Source organism: Mastigoproctus giganteus, chromosome 7, assembly GCF_048544385.1.
Source record: "Mastigoproctus giganteus isolate SK-2022 chromosome 7, ASM4854438v1, whole genome shotgun sequence".
Lineage (NCBI taxonomy): Eukaryota > Metazoa > Arthropoda > Arachnida > Uropygi > Thelyphonidae > Mastigoproctus > Mastigoproctus giganteus.
The window spans coordinates 186,599,313-186,620,319 of NC_143581.1; the positions used below are offsets into that span (position 1 = coordinate 186,599,313).

The following is a 21,007-nucleotide window of genomic DNA, read 5'->3' on the forward strand; positions in this document are numbered from 1 at the left end:
GTCTTGCCTGACCAACTTGATTGGATACTATGATGCAGTCACAAAAGAACTGGATGAAGGGAATAACTTTGATATTATATACTTGGATCTTAGAAAGGCTTTTGATACTGTTGCACATGGAAGACTGCTACACAAATTGGAGCAGTGTGACATTGGAGGCAAACTGCTGCTATGGATAAAGGGGTGGTTGAGGGGGAGAAGACAGAGAGTGGTAATCAATGGACACTGCTCATCGTGGACTAATGTTATTAGTGGAGTCCCTCAGGGCTCAGTGTTGGGTCCATTATTGTTTTCTGTATTTATAAATGATATTGATGATGGTATATCAAGCTTAATGTCCAAGTTTGCAGAAGATACAAAGGTTGGCAGGGTTGTCAAGGACACTACTGACACTATGCTGCTGCAACAGGATCTGGAAAGGTTGAGCAGATGGGCTGAGAGGTGGCAAATGAAGTTTAACATTGACAAATGTAAAGTACTACATATGGGAAACAGTAACCCCAGAGCAACGTATCAACTCTGCGGTACTACACTGACAGTGGTAGAGAATGAAAGGGACTTGGGGGTGGTTGTGCAGGCAGATATGAAGTTCTCTGAGCAGTGCAGACGGGCTGCAAGAGTAGCTCATGGAGTATTGTCAATGATATACAGGAATTTTTCCAGCAGGGATAAGGAGGTGATTATTCCATTGTATAAGGCAATGGTCAGGCCACACCTAGAGTACTGTATACAGGTCTGGAGGCCTCATTTCAAGAAGGATGTAGAGCTGCTGGAACGAGTACAGAGAAGGGCAACAAGATTAGTGAATGGAACAAAGGGTTGCTCTTACGAAGAAAGGCTTAAGTTTTGCAAATTACAGTGTCTGGAGACTAGGCACGGGCGAGGTGATCTGATAGAGGTGTACAAAGCCTTGAATGGTTTGAGCATGCTCAATGCTGATGGATACTGCCTCTTGCTCAGAATAATCACCTGAGAGGGCATAAATTCAAATTGAGGAAAGACAGATGTAGGATAGACGTGCGGAAATTTGCCTTTAGCCAGCGGGTGGTTGGTTGGTGGAACAGACTTCTATCCCTTGTGGTGGAGGTTGATAGCCTAAATAAGTTTAAGGCTCAGCTGGACAGGTATTTTGAACGAACAGAGGGGTGAAGTGGAAGTGGTTTTTTTTTTTTTTTTTTGGCTGATGCTGCATAAGCTTGCTTTCTTGCATCAAATGCCTCTACTAATGCTAATGCTAAAAAGAGATCGTCATATATGATTATGTCCTAAATTCTTTATTTGTTATTTAAGTTTTAGTTTTATAAATTTAATAAATATATTGTTAATTATAGACAGTGAAGCACAGCTCTTATTAATTCCATTTATTCTATTAAAAAATAATAAATTAAAACTTTAATAACAGAATGGATAGAAAATCTCAAATGATAATCTCTGAAGGATAAGAAAAGGGAAAAATTTATATGTTTACAGAAATCATGGAGACTATGCTTTGCTGTTTTTTAGTTGCCAGTTTCCAGCTTTAACTTGATTTCAGTTGTATAGAGAAATTCATAATTAAAGTGTATTAAAAACTAATAGAATACCACAATAATGAGGAAAAAATTCACATAAATAATACAAACCTCGATTTCCAAGTTTATCAATTAAAAATCCAGCTCCAATGACCACTACAGCATTCCTTAAGGTTAAAATAAAATATAAAATTTATGGCAAGTGTCTTAAGTCTAAATTAATTCAATGCATAAGCAGCATATCTATATTGAGATTCACCTCTCAATCCATATGGTTTGTCATATAAAGAAACTAAAATCAAAAGGTGATAATCACACTTAAAATATCTAAAAGATTTTAAAATTATCATTCCCTTTCAGTAAATTTATACTTTCACAACAGTTTATTAAAATTGATTAAAAAATTGCTAAAGGTTTAAAACCATGAAGCCATAATGGAAACGTTTGAATGGCATGTTCAGCCGGTGTAAAAGGGCTGAAAATGAGGTGGGACATTATTATGAGAGGATGTTTTCTACCTACTGTATTATATGCTAATTTGCTCAATTAGTCTGAGAATTGCAGGAAAATGCATCACCAATTTAAAATTTCAGTGTAACTTACTTAAAATTTAAGACTGGTTTACTGGCAGTGAACATGAAGACACTCAAACTTAATATGCTGACACAAAAAGACTTTAGCTTTTGAGTGGTTATGACAGAATTTCTCTTTTAGTGTTGTGTTGTGTTCTCTTAATTTTGAAATTATATTATAAAAAAATGTTTGCCAGCCAACAAAACTTTTATTCAGAGGTTTGGAAGCTTAGCTGTAATCACATTTTTTCACAACTCTCAGATTAATTAAACTAACTAATATATCATAGATAACAAACATTCCTCTTATATATACAAGGTGAAATCAAAAAGTATGAGCATTGAATTGATATTTGGGAAATGACAAAGAAAAAAATGTCAATTCAGGAAATGACTGTCATTATTTCCTGAATTTACATTTTGAGCAAGACTACCATCAACATATAGCTTAGTTAAACCATTCAAAGCCTTAAACACCTCAATCAGATCTCCCCACAGGTGCCTAGTCTCAAGACACTGCTATTCGCAGAACTGAAGCCTTTCTTGGTAAGAGCATTTTTTTATTCCCTTCACCAATCTGGTAACCCTTCTCTGCACCCATTCCAGTAGATCTATATCCTTCCTAAAGTGAGGCCTCCAGAACTGCATACAGTGCTAAAGATGCAGCCTAACCATGGCCTTGTCTTCTTCCAATCACATAGCTCCCTGAGCGGTTGTGGCCACCAACAAATTCCTCCAACTGCATCGATTGTGTGCTATACGAGCAGCATTGCAGTGTCATGCCCAGAAATTCACTGATCACATCCTTCCACCTAGTTGCAGGTCTTCCTCTGCACCTCTTCCCCTCGGTTTTTCCTTCCATTATATTCTTCAACGAAAAGTTTTCCCTTCTTACTATATGACCAAAAAACTTGAGTTTTCTTGTGTTGATGCTATGAAAGCCTGCCAATTTTATTCAATACCCACTTATTTGTTCTTCGATCCAAATAAGAAATACGCAGTATTCTCTTGTAACACCACATTTCAAAAGCCTCAATTTTCTTCCTATCAACTCTTTTCAGATTCCATCCTTCACATCCATAAGTGGCAACTGGAAAAATTAACAAATCAATGATTCTCAGTTTCGTCTATAGGGGCAGATTATGATTTCTTCATAATTTTATCAGATCAGCGACCAACATTTTAGCAATTGTGTGTTGTCTCTTTACATCGTTAGAGCAGTCACTATTTTTATTTATTTTTAACCCTAAGTAATCAAATTCATCAACTTCTTCGATACCTTGCCCATTAACCTTCACTTTACTGGAATCAAGATTATCACCATTCACCATAATTTTAGTTTTACACACATTCAGAGGCGCCTCCGTAGCCAGGTGGGAAGGAGCAGCAGTGCGAAACACACGCTTCTTGATTAGACCGGGGTTCGAGCCCGTGAGCCACCAAATACGGAGGATGTGGAAAGGTCAGGAAATGACCACCGCATATCCCGGAGCAATATGGCCTTAGTTGCTAATGCTCCTAAAAACCAAATAATCAATCAATCAATCAACACACATTCAGAAGCAATCCTTTTTTCTTACTTGCTTCACATACTCTCCTCGGAGTTTCTTTAAGATGATCCTTAGAATTAAAAATTAGGACAGTATCATCTGCATAACAAAGGTTGTTTATCTTCAGTCCTCCAGTTTTGATGCCAATCTCTAAATCTTCCAAAGCTTCACGCATGATATCTTCGGCATAAAGATTAAAAATGTGTGACAAAATACAGTCTTGCCTGACACCGTTATCTATTGTGAAAAAGTTCGTGTTTCCCATGTTCATTCTCACAGTTCCTTCCTGTTCCTGGCGCAGTAGCTTAATCAGCTGAATTATGTGGATTGGGAAACCCATAATAGTCAGAGTTTCCCATAGTTTCTTATGTTGAACACAATCAAATGCTTTTGCATAATCTATAAAACACAAAACGACTGGAATATTGAATTCTTTGCATTTTTCAATAATCAGTCATAGGCTTAAGATCTGATCTCTGGTTCCTCTACCCCTTCCGAAACCTGTTTACTCTTCTGGCATTTCTTCTTCAAATTTTCCTAAGATTCTGTTCAATAGATTTTAAGAAGAATCTTGCTAGCATGAGAAATTAGGCTAATTGTCCTGTAATTTGAGCAAATTTTCAGATTTTCTTTTTTTTTTTGGTAAGGGGATGAAAATTGATTTCTTCCAAACTGATGGCCACCATCCCGTTTCCCAAATTTTTAAAATTATTTTATGAAAAAACTCGGCGCTCTATGAAAAAGCTTTAATCAATTCTGCTAAGATTTCATCAATTCCAAGTGACTTGCCACAGGTTAGTTCTCTAATGGCTTTTTTGACTTCTTCCTTCAGTGGAACTGGTTCATGATCACACTCTTGAAAAGGGGGTGGCTGATCATTAGTGCCAGCAGGTGCTCAGAAGAGCTGCTCACAGTATTCTTTCCACCTTCCTTTGATTGTGTTCTCCTTTGGAGTCCTTAATTACATTAAGCTTTGATAGAAACTTTTGTCTTAAGGACTTAATTACATCATACATTTTTTTAGTGTTGTTTCGTTTGTTGTGGTATTTGATTTCTTTACACTTTTGATTGATATAATCCTGTCTGTCCTGGTTTAAACTGCGCTTGATGACTTTGCTTAGTTCCTGATACTCTTCATTTCCTTGTACACTCTGGGCTTTTGCAGTTCTTCTCTGTTCAATAAGTTTAAAAGTGGCTTCTATAATCCAAGGCTTCCCGATCTTTGACCTTTCTCTAATGTGTCTATTTGCTGAATCCTTAATAATGCTTTTTGTATTTTCTCACATTTCCTCAGGCAACATATCGTCATCTAGTTCTAATAGAGCTTGAAAACGATTGCCTGTTTCAAGCATATAATCGTTTGGAATATTTTCTACATCCAAATCTCTATGGAAAACCTTATTCATGATCTTTTTCAGCTTCAGCTTGAGAATGATGTGGAGTAGCTGATGATCGTTGCCACAATCTGCTCCAGGAAGTGTTTTTGCTGTGATTACACTGGAATGCCACCTTTGCTGCATAAGGATATAATCAATCTGATTCCTTGTTTTATGATCAGGAGATTTCAATGTGTAGAGCCTTCTCGGGTGCTGCTGAAAGCAGGTATTACATATGACAAGACTGTTCAGATGATAAAGTTCAATTAAACTTTTGCCCCGCTCATTTCTACTGCCAAGACCAAACCTACCACATTCCGGACTAGAAGAAACTGTCTTGCCTACTTTTGCATTAAAATCACCCACGAGTATCAAAACATCCTTTTTTGGGACCAGTTGAAGAGCACTTGATCTGGTCCCTTTTTTGGGACTGGAGATTTTCATAATAAACATCCATATCTTCGTCTGTGGATGTTGATGGCCTTGTACAAACAGATAATCACCTCCTTATCCCTGCTAGCAAAGTTTCTATATATCATTGACAAAGATATATAGAAATGAGACCCCATGAGATGTCCTGGCAGTATATCTGCACTGCTCAGAAAACTTCATATCTAACTACACAATTATCCCCAGGCCTTTTTCATTTTCCACTACCCAGATTGACATATACCAATGAGCCAAAACATTATGACCAGCAAGTTGTTATGCAAATCGAAGCAACTGCAAGTGAACTACGGTGCGTGTGCGGGTCGGGACATGGTATAAAAAACACCTGATACTGAGCTCCATTAATCAGTGTTACTCTTGTTTTTCAGATGGGAAAGCAGCAGACTTAAGCGAGTTTGACAAAGGCCAAATTGTAATGGCCAGATGACTGGGTCAGAGCATATCCGAAATGGCACGGCTGGTGAGGCGATCATGGTCAGCCGTGGTTAGTACCTACCAAAAGTAGTCTGAGGAGGGGGAACCCACGAGCTGCCAGCGAGGTGCTGGATGACCATGGCTCATCAATGATCAAGGTGAGCGAAGGCTCTCCTTATGTGGCAACAGAAGGGCGACTGTGGCACAACTCACCAGTAATTGGAATGCTGGTGATGGAAGTAATGTATCACAACACACAGTACATTTAACCCTGCTGAAAACAGGGCTGCATAGCCGCAGGCCTCTCCAAGTGCCCGTGCTAACCATGGTTCACCGGCGACAGTGCCTATAATGTGCATGCAAGCATTGAAACTGGACCTTGAGTGATTGAAAGAAGGTCGTCTGGTCCGATGAATCCCGTTACCTGTTGCATCATGTGGACAGCCAGGTATATGTGTGTCATTTACCTGGGGAAGTGATGGCATCTGGATGCACCATGGGACGAAAACAAGCCGGCGGCAGCGGTGTTATGCTTTGGGTGATGTTCTGCTGGGATACCCTGGGTCTAGTCATCCATGTGCACTCTGATGTCTACCAACTACCTAAACATCATTGCTGACCAGGTCCACCCTTTCATGGCAATGGTTCACCAGGTCCACCTTTTCATGGCACCATGCCACACCATCCGGATTGTTCGAGACTGGTTCGCGCCACATGAGGAAGCTTCCAGGTATTGTCCTGGCCTCCAAGTTCCCCAGACATCAATCCCATAGAGCATCTGTGGTTTGTTTTGGAACAGCAACTCCGATCTGCGGCGTCTCGACCACGGACCTCACTTGAGTTAAATGATCTGCTGGTTACATGTTGGTACCAGATACCACAAGACACATTTAGAAATCTTGTAGCATCCATGCCTCGCTGGGTACAAGCTGTTTTGGCTGCAGGGCCAACATCATATTAGGTAGGTGGTCATAATGTTTTGGCTCGTCAGTGTACTTCACAATTGGTATGTCAAACTGGAATTACTGCTAACGATATGCAGTACCTTGCATTTGTCAATGTCAAACTTCAACTGTCATTTCTCAACCCATTGGCCATTTTCTAAGATCTTGTTGCAGTAACTCACCATGATTTCTGTCATTCCAACCTGCCAACATTTGAATCATCTGCGAACTTAAATATTGAAAACAACAATGACCTGGCACTGAACTCTGGGAGACATATTTAGTCATATTTATGAGAACATCCATGAATCCATGGATGCTCTCATAAATATGGCTAAGGGTTTGCTTAACAACTTTGCTGCCTCCCTTAATATATAGATTCCATCAATTAATATATAGATTCCGCCTGGATAGATTCCATCCACCCCAGGTGCCTTTTTTATGTTTAGCTTCAACAATTTCACTTCCACATTCCTTTCAGTCACAAACTCATTCAACTTCCCTGAGAGTTTAATTAGCATCTGGCATACCTCTCCCTAAAGAATTCCTCACATATGAATGTAGATGCAAAATACCTCTTCAGTTTGCCAGCAACCCGAGTAGAGTAATCAATAGTTAAGCAACTGAAATCAAGTGACCCAATGTGACTTTAGCAGTCTTTGCTGCTGCTGTTCTTTGTATTCTTTGCCATAAACTTCTCATAATCTGCCTTAGCTTGTCTGACCTTCTTTGTAACTTGAATGCAGACTAATTTATATAGACCACAGGCTTCTGTATCACCTGATAATTATATGCATCCCACGCAATTTTCTTCTCTGCCACAAGTCTTATAATTCATCTAACATCCATTTATTTCTAAGCCTTGAACAGTATTTCTTAGTTGACATGTAAAGCCTAGTAGCTTCTATGCTTACTTCCTAATGCTTCACATTTAGAATTTGTTGATGGTAACATCATCAGTTGATCCCACTGTGTAGAATTTAAGAACTATCTGAGACAACTGTAGTCACACTTACGAAAGCAAGAGCCTTTCTCTTTGCCCTTGGCAGTAGTTATTTCTTTAATTAAATTTCACATTAGTACACTGTGATCATTCCCATCCAGTGGATCTTTTACCTGCAGGTTCTTAATGCATGAAGAATCACCATTGATAACCATATCAAAATTGTTGCTTTCTCTTGTTTCCTCTCTAACGTGCTAATGTAGAAAACAGTTATCCAATAAATCTAGTCTTGCAAGTGTGTGGGCGAACAACCCACAAATTCCAGTCAACATCTGGAAAGTTAAAATCTGCTGCTGTAAGACATTCTTCTGATTTACTGGCCTACTCTCATTCTCTGTATAGCAGTTTGGCATACCCATCACAGTCATTAGGCCTATAGCACACTCATACTCTCACTTTTGTTTTCCCAATGATTATGTCACACGAAACTGACTCAACATTGCCTTAGTCATTCATGTCAACTGGATGCACTACCTTAGATTTAATATGCTTCTTTAGTAAGAGCATAACCCCCCCACCTCTCCTGTCCTGTCTGCCGTTCCTATATACATTGTTGTTTTTATTTGGTTTTTAGGAGGATTAACAACGGGAGAGGGATGCCAGATGCTAATTACTCTCAGGGAAGTTTAATGAGTTTGTGACTGTGGAAGTGAAATTGTTAAAGCTAAACATAAAAAGGCACCTGGGGTGGATGGAATCTATATATCTCCCGGAGCAATATGGCTCCGGGAATATGCGGTGGTCATTCCCTCACCTTTCCACATCCTCCATATTTGGTGGTCACGGGCTCGAACCCCAGTCTAATCAAGAAGCGTGTGCTATGCACTGCTGCTCCTGCCCGCCTGGCTACGGAGGCGCCACATCATTGTACTCCCCATATTCAAATTCAGCACCTTGCTTATGTCTGGGTGACACCATGTCTCTGCTATCCCTACTATGTCTGCATTTGATGACTTAATCAGTACTTCAAATTCATCAAATTTATTTACATTGCTGCAGGCATTCGTGTACATGCAAATACACATGTACATGTCTCTACTCTTAGTTACCCTAACACAGCCCACATATTTACCTGTTCTATGATGACCTGCTACAGGGTTTGAAATCACTGACACCTTGCTTTCCAGGCTGATACCTGTTTCAATAGAAACTAAGAATCACTTTCACCGCTGCCTGTTGCTCTAACAAGGTTAGCCACTAAAATCGATAGGAAAAGCACACATGTGGGTAAATATTTACATTTTTATTCACACCATCCATTGAACATCAAAAGAGCAGTTCTCTACAATCAAATTTATAATGCCATTAAACACAGTTCTACATATGAAGATTTATCCATTGAGTTACAATATCTCACAGAGATTCATAGCCAGGAAATATCCACCACAATTAATTAGAGAAACCATCTCTAAAGCTGAATATAGAATTAACAACCCAAATAATTTAAACCGTGATAAGAAACTGGGAATTCGCATTGTCCTTCCCTTTCATAATCAATATGCTAAACGACTTTGTCAAGTTTTTATGAACACAGATATAATGCTGACGTTTTCATCATACAACAAACTGGGTTCTAAGTTCAACACATATAAAGTGACACACAAGTATTTCACGCGAGACTTTAATAACATGTTATATTTGATAAGATGCCAATCAGACTGTACAGTGTGTTACATAGGAAGTACTACAGCAAAATTCGGCACTTCCAAGATATCTAATACATGTGCGTATTATCACTTCAACAGTTTCAAAACCAACCAAATACATACAGAACTCACACAACATGTCCATTCCTGTAATCACGATCCGTTAATTGATTCGGCAATTACAGTTATTAAATTGAATTCCAATTACAAAATCCTTCAACACAAAGCTCTCGTCATCGAATGGTTTTGGCAATAAAGTAAAAAAAAAAAGTAAACTGCAGCCATTATCAACCCACTGCAGGATGGAAGCCTCCTCAATTCATGTTGAGGGGAATAGACCGTAATCTGTCACGCTGGTCCAGTGCGGGTTGGCAGATCGACTATATTTAGCAGTCAGGGGCTTGAACCCCGGTCTACTTAAGGAGCGTGTGCTACTGCACTCCCGCTCCTGACCACTCGACTATGGAGGCCTCTTTACGGAGTGTTTCTGTGATACACTTCATTAAATGTGTTAAACACTAAACTCTTCATAAACCAGTCCCCCATTTGGAACTTAACACACATGAAATTTTGGCATGTACTGAACTGTATCATGGGAAATAAACTTCCTTTAAATACTTCGCATTCTCTACCACACAATGCTAACTGAAGACGAAAAGTTCGAAAGTCGCCCATTTATGACTATTAGCTTTTTTCATCAACTATTTACCTTATCAGTGTTAACACACAGGTCTTATATGACAATTAAGAAAGGGGATGTGCACTTCCCTTTTTTTGAGCAAGTATCTTGATTCTTTTAAATTGTAATCATAATTACAACCATGCAACAGCCATGTTCTATTCATATTATTTAGATTTCTAATTCACACAACCATGCTTCTTTAATTTTCATTAACACCAAAATGGATTATATGAGGTGAGTACTGTAAATTAAGCTTTTTGCTATTTTAAAATTAAGTCTTAAAATTACGGTACATAAAGAATTTCTAAATTCACCATAGCCTTATTAGTCATATAAAGCAAGGAAGTCACAGGCTCTTACTATACCAATCAAATAATAATAATAAAAAAGAAAAACTATGTGTTTTCCTTCTCATATAGACAAATATCCTGCTCACCTCTGAATGTTCACGAGCTGTCAGCCAACTCAATGAGGTAAATTATTCCAGTAATTAACAACTTGCTGCCTAAAATAAAATATCCTACAATCCTATCTAAACCTCTGCCCTCAGAATTTGAATTTAAGGCTTCTAATTCTGGAATCACTTATAACAGTGAAAATATTGCCTTCATCCAGTTTACTATCTACTATCCCCTTGAGCCTTATAGACCTCAATCAGGCCCCTCGTTACTAAGCTCTGTAGTCCACATATTCAAAGTCGTAAGAGTACTCTTTTACAGATCTTAGCAAGTGGGCTACCTGTCTTTGGACACTGTCAAGAAACTCTTCTCTTTTTAGGTGCAGTCTCTAAGTGTGGTCTTACAACTGCCTTATACAGTGGGATTATGAGCTCTATGAGCAAATGTTCAATTAATCATTGATAGGACACATGGGCCCTCTTTGCTGCTTGTCTACCCTGCTCAGAGAACTTCATGTCCACCCGTATCATAACTCCCAAATCCCTTTCTTCTTCTACCGTTTTTAATTCGATCCCACCAAATGTATAAGTTATTCAGGGATTGTTATTTTGCAAGTGTAAGACCTCACATTTTTCTATACTTTTCTAAAAATGTATAATTTTCCAACCATCCCTGAAATCTATCCAAATCATCCTTAAGAAGCACTGCAAGGCACCAATCATTAACTAATCTTTACATCATGGCCTCTATTCCTTTTATCATTAAAGAAAATTAGAAACAAGTGTCCCAAAACTGACCCCTGGCAAATCCAACTTCTAATGTTAGCCCAATATGAATAATAACCATTAATTCCATGATTCACCAGCTTATACAGCAGCCTCTCGTTGAGGAAGAGTCAATTTTTTTGCTAAAATCCAAATAAATTATGTAGAAATTGTTTCCCCTACATCTAGCTCATGAGTAGTTCTGCCAAAATAGCTAACTACATTAGCTTAACATAATTGTTCTTCCTTACCAAAACTGTGTAGTGCTTTCTTTAGAATTCCATTTCGTCTAAATGTTCCCCTGCATTGCACTCTTGATCATTGCTTCTGTGAAGTCCTCCTACAATTGAAGTTGGACGGACTGTTCTGTAATTACCAACTTTTCTGTTAGAATCTCTTTTATCTATTGGCAATCACACCATTGGTACCTTCTCAAATGCAGAATCTCTCCTGAGTCCAAAGATGCTCACATAATTAACATAATGATTCAATGCACTCTCTTGCTGCCTACTTCAAATTTATTGGGTATATGCCATCAACCTTAAGAGCCTAGGTTTGAAAATATGATTGCATCTATGGGTAAAACAGAGTACAGAGGCAAATGGATTATGTTTTTGCTCACACTCTTAGTTTTCTTATGAATTAAAATTCATCATAAAACCAAGAATATAAAAAAATATATACAGTATCTTACAAGAGCTATTGCAACTTCAGTTTTAAGCAGAGTGAATAGAGGGAAGGGCAGGTAATCTCATAAGGATTAGCCTAAATAATCTTCAGAGAAAAAGAATACCATATTAATAATTTCTGAAATTTCAAATGTATTACATTATGTAGCAATTTATTTGCAACTAATTTCTGCACTCAAAGTAGCCATTTGAAAGTGCTCTTCTCCCAATTAACCATATATTAATTTTCATTTCATTAAATCCCTTAACTGTAGCACTCCTCCCAGTCTTGCAACCAAGGTTTGATTACCAAGTCCCCATCTCAGCTTGGTGTGTAAATATTGAATGAACTATATAAATTATAAGAATCAAAACATTAAGGTTCAAATTTTTATTTTTCAATAATAAATACAAATAAACACTATCACACTGGTTCAATTTTATATTTTCTAAATTGAGTTGAAACTAACTTACGTCCAGGCATAGATTGCATAAAGAAGATTATACTGTTCTGGACTCATTCCTAAGCAATCAGTGCAGCATGTAGCATTTCCTGTATTATTACTGCAACTATAATTCTATAATAATTAATTAAAAAGATCTTTAAGAAAATTTGAACAGGAAGAATAACAATATTTTTAAGCTTAATGAATATGTAAACTGTTGTCATCAAGTATATTAAACTCCCATTATAGCATTTTCTATCAGAGTAGTTCTAAAGAGCCTTTTAAGTGGGATCGCTTTTTGTTTTTGGACCTATTTTATACAGGGTGTCTCAAAAATATTGGTACAAACGTTTAGGGGGGGGAGGTAGGTAACATCTAAAGGAATGGGAATCGCAAGGAACCCATAACCGGAAACGTCACGGGGAAAGTAGTAGCAGAGGCACAAGAAGCAGAAATAACACAAGACAGTAATTAGTGGCAAACATTTATTTGACATAATATTAACAATGGAGTATGAGATGGATGCATTTCATGATGTTACAACAGATGCTCGAAAGTTTCACCATGAGACGCGATGCATGCGTGACACCGACGCAGCATGGATTAGTAGACACGGTCGAACACACCTGGAGTTTCTTTGACAGTAGCAGCAGCGCAGATGAGTCTCACCACAAGATCCATTTCCATCACCACAGGCGATTCATACATGATAGATTTGAGGGCCCCCACAGAAAGAAATCAAGGCTTGATAAATCAGGTGAGCGTGGGGGCCAGGCAACAGATCCACGACGGCCAATCCATCAAAACCCAAAATGGGCAGGCACCTTGTCATGTTGAAACCAAATGTTGCGTCTCACATTTGCTGGAACATCGTCAAGTAACCCTGGTAGAACTTGTTCAAGAAAGATCCGATATTTAGAGGAGTTCATGCTGGATGGTAACAGGTATGGGCCGATTAAGCAGTGACCGACCATACCTGCCCACACATTTATTGTGAAGCGATGTTGTGCCACATGGGGGTGCACACCGTGTGGGTTGTTGTGAGCTCATACATGAACATTGTGCTGATTGAATAAGCCTTCCCAAGTGAAATAAGCCTCATCCGTGACCAAAACATAGGCTGGAAAATTCAAGTGCTGAACACTTCCTTGGAGAAACCACTGCGCAAAAGCCACAAGTGCAGGATGATCTTGGTGGAGCAGTAACTGAACCCTTTGGAGATGAAAGGGGTGTAAGGAATCGTCGTGCCAGACACGCTGTACACTGCAACGAGACACTCCTAAGGCAGAGGCAACGGCACGTGTGCTGGTAGTAGGATTATTCTGGACGGCATTCAACACACTTTCTTCCATGGCGGGAGTTTGCGTTGAACGTGGTCTGCCCGCACTACTCCTGTTACCTCTAAATGACCCATAATCGCACAAATTTTGATGCACACGCGCAAACAAACGGTACATGTCTGTCTGGGAAGCGTTATCCATAAATTCGTTGAGTAGCTCGTCCATTGCCCTCTGCTAATCCATACAGTAGGTGCATGTCTGCAAGCTCACAGTTCATATATTGATGCATGCTCTTTGTGCAGCGACTACTCCTTGAATGAGTAAACCAGAAATTTTCCCTCTCGCAAACTGATGAACAGTGCCATGTACCGACTTACATTGACGACTTTCCGGTTATGGGTTCCTATGCGATTCACATTCCTTTAGATGTTACCTACCTCCCCTAAACGTTTGTACCAATATTTTTGAGACATCCTGTATATATTAATAGATAACACTATTTTTTTTTTTTTTGCAGTAGTATTAGTAATTTTTTTTTTTTTTTTTTTTTTTGGTAGTTGTTGGCGCATTGGCTTCTGTGGCCATAATGCACCTCCCAAGGTTTCTGCAGTACTTTGATCCAAGCCCAAGGTGGGATTCGAACCAGCGACCTTTGGGTTGCCAGGCAGGCACTTTACCCACCCGGCTAGCCTGGTCAGCAGTAGAAGTATTATAATGGCAAATGATGCAAGGAAGCAAGCTTATACAGTAATGCAATGTAAGATGTGTTAAGCACCAAGTCTATGAGGCATCAGTATACAGTGTCTGTAAATTTCATGTATTCTATGGTTAATTTACCTGTTTGCTATATAGAAAGAAAAAAACCCAGAGTTCCTAGAAAAAAAAAAATCATGCTATCCTTGCCTGAGATTGACAAACCCAGCCACATTGTGAAAATAGTCCATAAAAATTCTTCACATCACTAACAAGATTTGAACTTGGGTCTTTTTCACTTGATGTGGGGAAAGCAGGTTTAATAACTGTGTTACCCATGTAACACATGTAACTGATGCTACATGCTGATGTAGCATCAGTCAAATAAAAAAAAAAGTATTTATGAAGTAATGGTCTATATATAAGTTGAAAACCTGTACACTTAATATACTGTGCTTTCATTTTTGGCATAGTATATTAAATTTTTCATTCTGTTTAAAAGGAAAAAAAATTTCATTTTTTGCCTTTTAAACAGATTGAAAAATTTTAAAAAAATATGTATTAAATTAAACTAAACATATCTTGAGTATTATAAACATGATAAATGCAATAAGTGGACTACAGTAATAACATAATGCTACTATTAAAGAAATTTATTGATGCCATGCTGAAACACACAAACGACACCACAATTTAACTGCCAATTAATTAATTAATTACTGTATCGGCAAGGAAAGTAGACAAATGATGTTGAATTAAAAAAAAAAAAAAAAACACCACCGAGGAGGGCGTTCAAATAAATGCAAACAATAAATGGCTAGGCAAAGTTTTAACAAGTGGTCTTTTAACCTTTAATTTAAATATGAAATAAACAAATGCCATCTGCACCTGGATTGATTTCTACAAAGTGCACAAACTGCACTATAAATGATTCCTAGAATTTAGTCTCTACCATCCTTATACCAAAACCAAAAATCAAGAAAAAGGAGTTATATCCAGGTTTATCCCTTCTTGGACCCTTAAAAAATTAAGAGTTAAAAGGGAATGCTACAGGCATTAAAAAATGCATTACACTTTGTTGAATTTATTGTGGAACCAGAAGAAAAGAATGTTAAAAGCAGGAGTGTTATAATGGGAGTTTACTGTACTTATATTTTTTAAAATGCTAGAAAAATAAACTACATAATTTATATATGTGCATTTTGCAACAAATTATACGAAAACTTATTTAAGGTGTTCTACCGGTCATCCATAAATTATGTAATTAAATTTTCAAACATGCAATTGTGGAAGGCACTTTTTTATACCCATTCACGGAAAGAAATTTAATAAGAGAGATAATTGGTATTAAATTAAATTTACATTAAAATTACATAGTGAAGTGATAACAGCAAAACAAAAAATGATTAAAAGAATAATAACAATAATGGCACACTCTTAAACTGGCACACCTTGTGTAGGTCACTGCCCAGTTTAAGGAAATTGTTCCTGCTATTTTTTTTTTCCCTCCAGTTTAAGGTTAGTTACTTTTTGTCAGTTTTGTGTCAGTTTAAGGAGTTTAATAGTTTCCTTAAGCATGAACAATAGTGTTGGTTCTGGATGAAGAGACAGAGAGTGGGTGTGTAGACACACATGTTCCACCCCCCCCCCCAAATCAACTTATTCAGACCACATCATAAAGTGGATTACAATTTTGGAATCTGATAAAAATAAACATGGTTATGACTGTAGAAGTAATAGCACAGCTGGCTAAATACAGAGCAAAACAGATTTTTTTGGAAGCCTTTTCTTATAGTCTGCTTTGCATGTGAACCCTGAAGTTTGGTGAAGAAGTACTTGCTCTATGCTAAAAATAAGTACAATTGCTGTCAATATATTGCACACATCAGCTACTATTGCTACAACAGATAGAAGATTCAGTACCTACGGTATCATTCTGCAAAACATAGTAAATTAACTGTTACAAGAACTGGAAAACTGACATACATAACACAAAATCTTAAACTTATAAAACAGAAGTATAAATGCTACAACTCTTGGTTCTAAACATGAGATCTTGATGAGTCAGCAGTTGAGGAAGGCGGAGCTAAAGTGTCATCAGACTCAGGCATTGAACTTTTTACACACTCAGATTAATAATGTTAAAATAAAAAATACTTCATTATTTTATTCTGTATTTTAAATATATTTCAAGTTTTTCTTTCCCCATCAATATTCTTAAGGGAAAGATATATTCATAGATGTTCTTCCACTCAGTATCAAAGATATTCTAATTTTAAAATGACATGAAATTAAGTGGAGGCAGGTTCAAGTTGCAAAATAAAGCAGCCAAAGTAATCCTTATGGGTTACTATAGAAATTATTACTAATTTAAAGTGTGTGTGTGTGTGTGTGTGTGGAATACATGGTTATACCATCCATAGCCTATTTCAATCATATGAATTAGCTATGAAGAAAATTCTTGAGATTTTTAATCACTAGTTACATCTGACAAACCCCATTCTTACTTACTGAAGATAAGTTTTCTAATACTACCTTTAGTGTCCAATTATATGTATCTTAATGAAATATGTAGTTTTGTTAATATTTTATTTACTGAACTAAAACCACTTTCAACCATATAAGATGCTGGAAAACAAAGAAGTACTTTAGCCATTTCAGACCACATTGTTGGATAAAGAAGTTTAATTGTTTTTTGATCCCCACAACTCAACCATTCCACATTTTCCAATTTATATTTGCACTCTTCCTTACATTTTAATTCAATGAGTTCTTGAATTTTTTTCGCTAGCAGACCCGGCATCACATCCAACTGGATCTAACATCCATGGCTTCACTTCAAAAGAAAATAAATCTGAAAATCTATTTTTCATTTCACCATTTAAAGAACACAAATGATCTGAATAATTCTTAAGATCATTTTCGGTGAGAGATTCATTGATTTCAGCTAACTCTTGCATACCATGATATTGTTTTCTCATTAAATTGCTTTCAATTATTTACAGTTTTTCAGTGAAGGCTTTTATAATATGTGTTTGCAGTCTAGCACTATAATTCATTTCTCTTGAAGTTGAAATGACACTTCATTAAGTTTTCAAAAAATCCAAGTCATATAGTACAGTATATGTTGTTTTTGTATTTGCCAGTCTCCTTTGCTAAATCTCTGTCTCCTTCGCTTTCTAAAAAACTAATTATCATATCGAAAAGGTTTACAAGTCTTGTTAGACATGTTCCTTTAGAAAGCCATCTGACTTCTGTACGTAAAAGCAGCCTCACATACTGTTCGTCATTGTCAACACAAAATTTTCTGAAAAGGTGGTCATATTTGCTGTGTGACTATTTTATTGATGGTTTTAATAACTATACTGAGAGATTGATAAAGAACTGGACTAATATTTTTTGCAACCAGAGGATGTTGGTGCACAATGCAGTGTATTGCAAGAACTTCGGGACATACTTTAGGTAGGCAATAAAACCTTTGTCTTCCAACCATCGATGTAGCACAATCAGCAGCACAGGATACCAAATTTTCCAATGGTACTGGTTTTTCATCAAACCATGATTTTACAGCAGAAAAAAATGGAAGCTCCAGTACAGTCAGTTTCTATAAATTTTACGAACAACATCTCTTCTTGCAATTTACAATCATCATCAAAATAACGAACGTCTGCCATTAGAAGGGCCTTATCGTCAGTAATTGTGGATTCATCAATCTGAATAGAAAATTTTCTTGTTTTTAGTTTGTCGATTAGCTGCTCTTCAATGTTTGACGTCTCATCAATTAGTCTTCAAATTGAATCGTTGCTCAATGGCAATATTTTTAAAATAATGGAAGGATTTTGATGCATCACTGTTGAAATTGGTCTATAATTTGGGTTGTATAACAGTCTCAGCAACTGTATGAGCACTACTAGTTTTTGCAATGATTTCTGCAATTTTATAAGATGCAATCATTTCATCATCATTTGTTTGTGTGTTCTTCTTAGATAAGGAAGTTACAGTGTTATGTTGCTCAAAATTCTGTTTTAAATTTTTAAAATATTCAATATATGTTTACCAATTTTATCAGGATGTTTACTTTTTAAGTTATCTAAAAGTCTTGATAGTTTCATAGCCTCATTTGAAAAAGAACTATTACGCATAAGATACACACAGGCTGTCTTGAGTCAAATGGGCTTTCAATAAAACCACAAGCTAGATATTCATTCAGATACTGTTGACACTTTTTATTTTCAGCACATGACATGATTGATGATGGGTTGAATAACTACAAAGAATTAAATAATAAAATATAAACTATTTTTATTTAACTCTCATAGCCCATGTCACTTACAAAAGCACTGCGGATCAAAAATAAACAACTTCCACAAGGAAACAATAAATCAATACTAATTGTTGCTTAGAAAGTAGAAAAAACAGACTGAAACATTTTCTCATCCCAACCATGCCTCGTATATTGTTCAATGAAACAAGAGAGTAAATAAATAAACCATGTTGCCACCAAGGTTGCAGCTGTTGAAAAGGTGCAAAGGCCAAGGATTACAGAGACATTACCTCTGAAAACACTTAGGCATTTAATACCTATGAAAAGCAAAGGTGGTTGAATAAAATCACACTCACTATCTTCCTTTTATTAAAATTTCTCACTCACTCCTAATATACCTATATGTTAAAATTAAGGAATAAGATATTGTCGGGGAGGGTTGAACTTTGGAGGGCCACAACCCATTGTTATACCCACGATTTTTTAGCCCCTCCAAAAATACCAAAAACCAATTTTCACCCCCTTGAGGACAATATTGCCCCTGTTGAGAATCCCTGCTTTAATACACAAGTAAATAACGTCTTCAAATTTTTTTCTTCATTTTCGTATAAAAGTAGTGACATATTTCACATAAGTTTTCTTTTTAATAATGTTTGATCAATTAAAAATAAATCAATGTATCATTCATTTATTCCTTTATTAATTTTTATCCACACATTTAAATTTCTAACTCTTGTTACTAAGCAAGGAACTGAGAAATATACCTTGATTAGTAGATAATAACACAGTCAAGCCACAGTTCAAAAAAAGTCAAAGTGTAAAATATGATAAGCTTGTAGACACTTAATTCTATGCCAAAAACTATAAGCAATTCAAAACAGTGAATCTAAACATAAAAAACATTAAGAGTTTACTAGAATCAGAATAAATTATTTTTTAAATTGAATATATATAAGTGAAAAATAACAGAAGGAAATTTAAAATGCTCAAATTGTTATTTTAAATACTAATTATAAGTATTATAAAACACCTTACATGAGTATTTACTCTATCAGTTCAATGTGCATAAAAAAACACTTTCACATGTTGAAAGTCTATATTGCCATTATCATATTTCCTAACAAGGAACTAGAAAGCAAATTAGAGAACAAATGAATCAAATTTTTAGAAAATATTTTCCAAACTGGTTAACTACCTAAGCAGGACATGCATTCGTGAGAATGAACAAAAAACAATAATTAATTATCACTGATGATTTCAGAATCACACATTTCAGAAGACATCAATGATAACTATTCCTTAATTTTATAATGGCGTAATATAGTTATATTATACTTAATACTTGTAATAATTATAGCAACAAAATTTCTGTCTTTATTTATTTTATAGCAATAAACTGATTATCTATATATAATATATATATTCAAATTGTAAACCTTAGTTTATCTGTATTTACATAAAAGTATTTTTAATATATAAAAAACATGCATCACATGTTCATCAACTGGTTATAATTCTTTTTCAGAGAAAAGCAAGGATATATATTATGAGGGCTGTTCAATAAAGAATGATTGTAATTTTTCATGAACAATGATACTGCTTGCTATTTCTAGTTCGGCTGTAGAATTTAAGACCAAACTAAGCTGCATCACATAGCAACTGCACAGTTGATTTGAGCACATGGTATGATCTTAGCGGTTGGTCAAGTTTATGTCTGTTCAGTTTTGCCTACATAATAATGGATGTGACACACAAGGAACAGCATGCTGCTCTCAAATTTTGTTTCTGTCTTAAGAAAACATCTGCTGAAGTGTATGAAATGTTAAAAGAGATTTATGGTGAATATATGTTTCCATATAGCACAGCTCACAGGTGGTTTAGAATGTTTAAAGATGGCAATGATTAAATCATAAAAATCAGTTTTCCTGGAGCTCCAACCACTGCTTCTGTAATCATGAGAGAAGCCTGTCGTATTGTTAATTGTTATTTGTAAGTTGTTAATTGTTAATTGTAAGGCAACTGGCAGAGACGTTGAGAACATCAGTAGGAAGCATGCACAATTCTCCATAACCATTTGCATATGACGTGTTTGTGCACGCTATGTTCCAAGACTACTTTTACCTGAGTAACAGCAAGTTCACATGGAGGGTTCTCAGGAGCTGCAATGGATGGTTACCGAAGATGGTGAGGTCCAGCACAAGGTGATAATGGCAGATGAAACATGGCTTTGTTGATATAGATGGACAGTGCATTGTTGAGTCAGTTTGGTGTGACATAAGCACTGCAAAAGCAAAAATAAGAGTAGGAGTGTGTTATAGGCCTAATGACTCGAATGAGTACAATGAA

At 36.5% G+C, this 21,007-nt stretch overlaps 1 protein-coding gene across 1 annotated transcript in view; it reads right to left on the reverse strand.

Moving 5' to 3' along the window:
* The window catches only part of LOC150083405 (lysosomal dipeptide transporter MFSD1-like), a 98,339-nt gene that overhangs the window by 61,990 nt on the left and 15,342 nt on the right, over positions 1-21,007 (reverse strand). Inside the window, exons 3-4 of the mRNA XM_090377248.1 lie at positions 12,453-12,556; positions 1,623-1,678 (exon numbers count right to left, since the gene is read on the reverse strand). Coding sequence (XP_090233374.1) covers positions 1,623-1,678; positions 12,453-12,556 — 160 coding nt within the window. The remainder of the gene's footprint in view (positions 1-1,622; positions 1,679-12,452; positions 12,557-21,007) is intronic.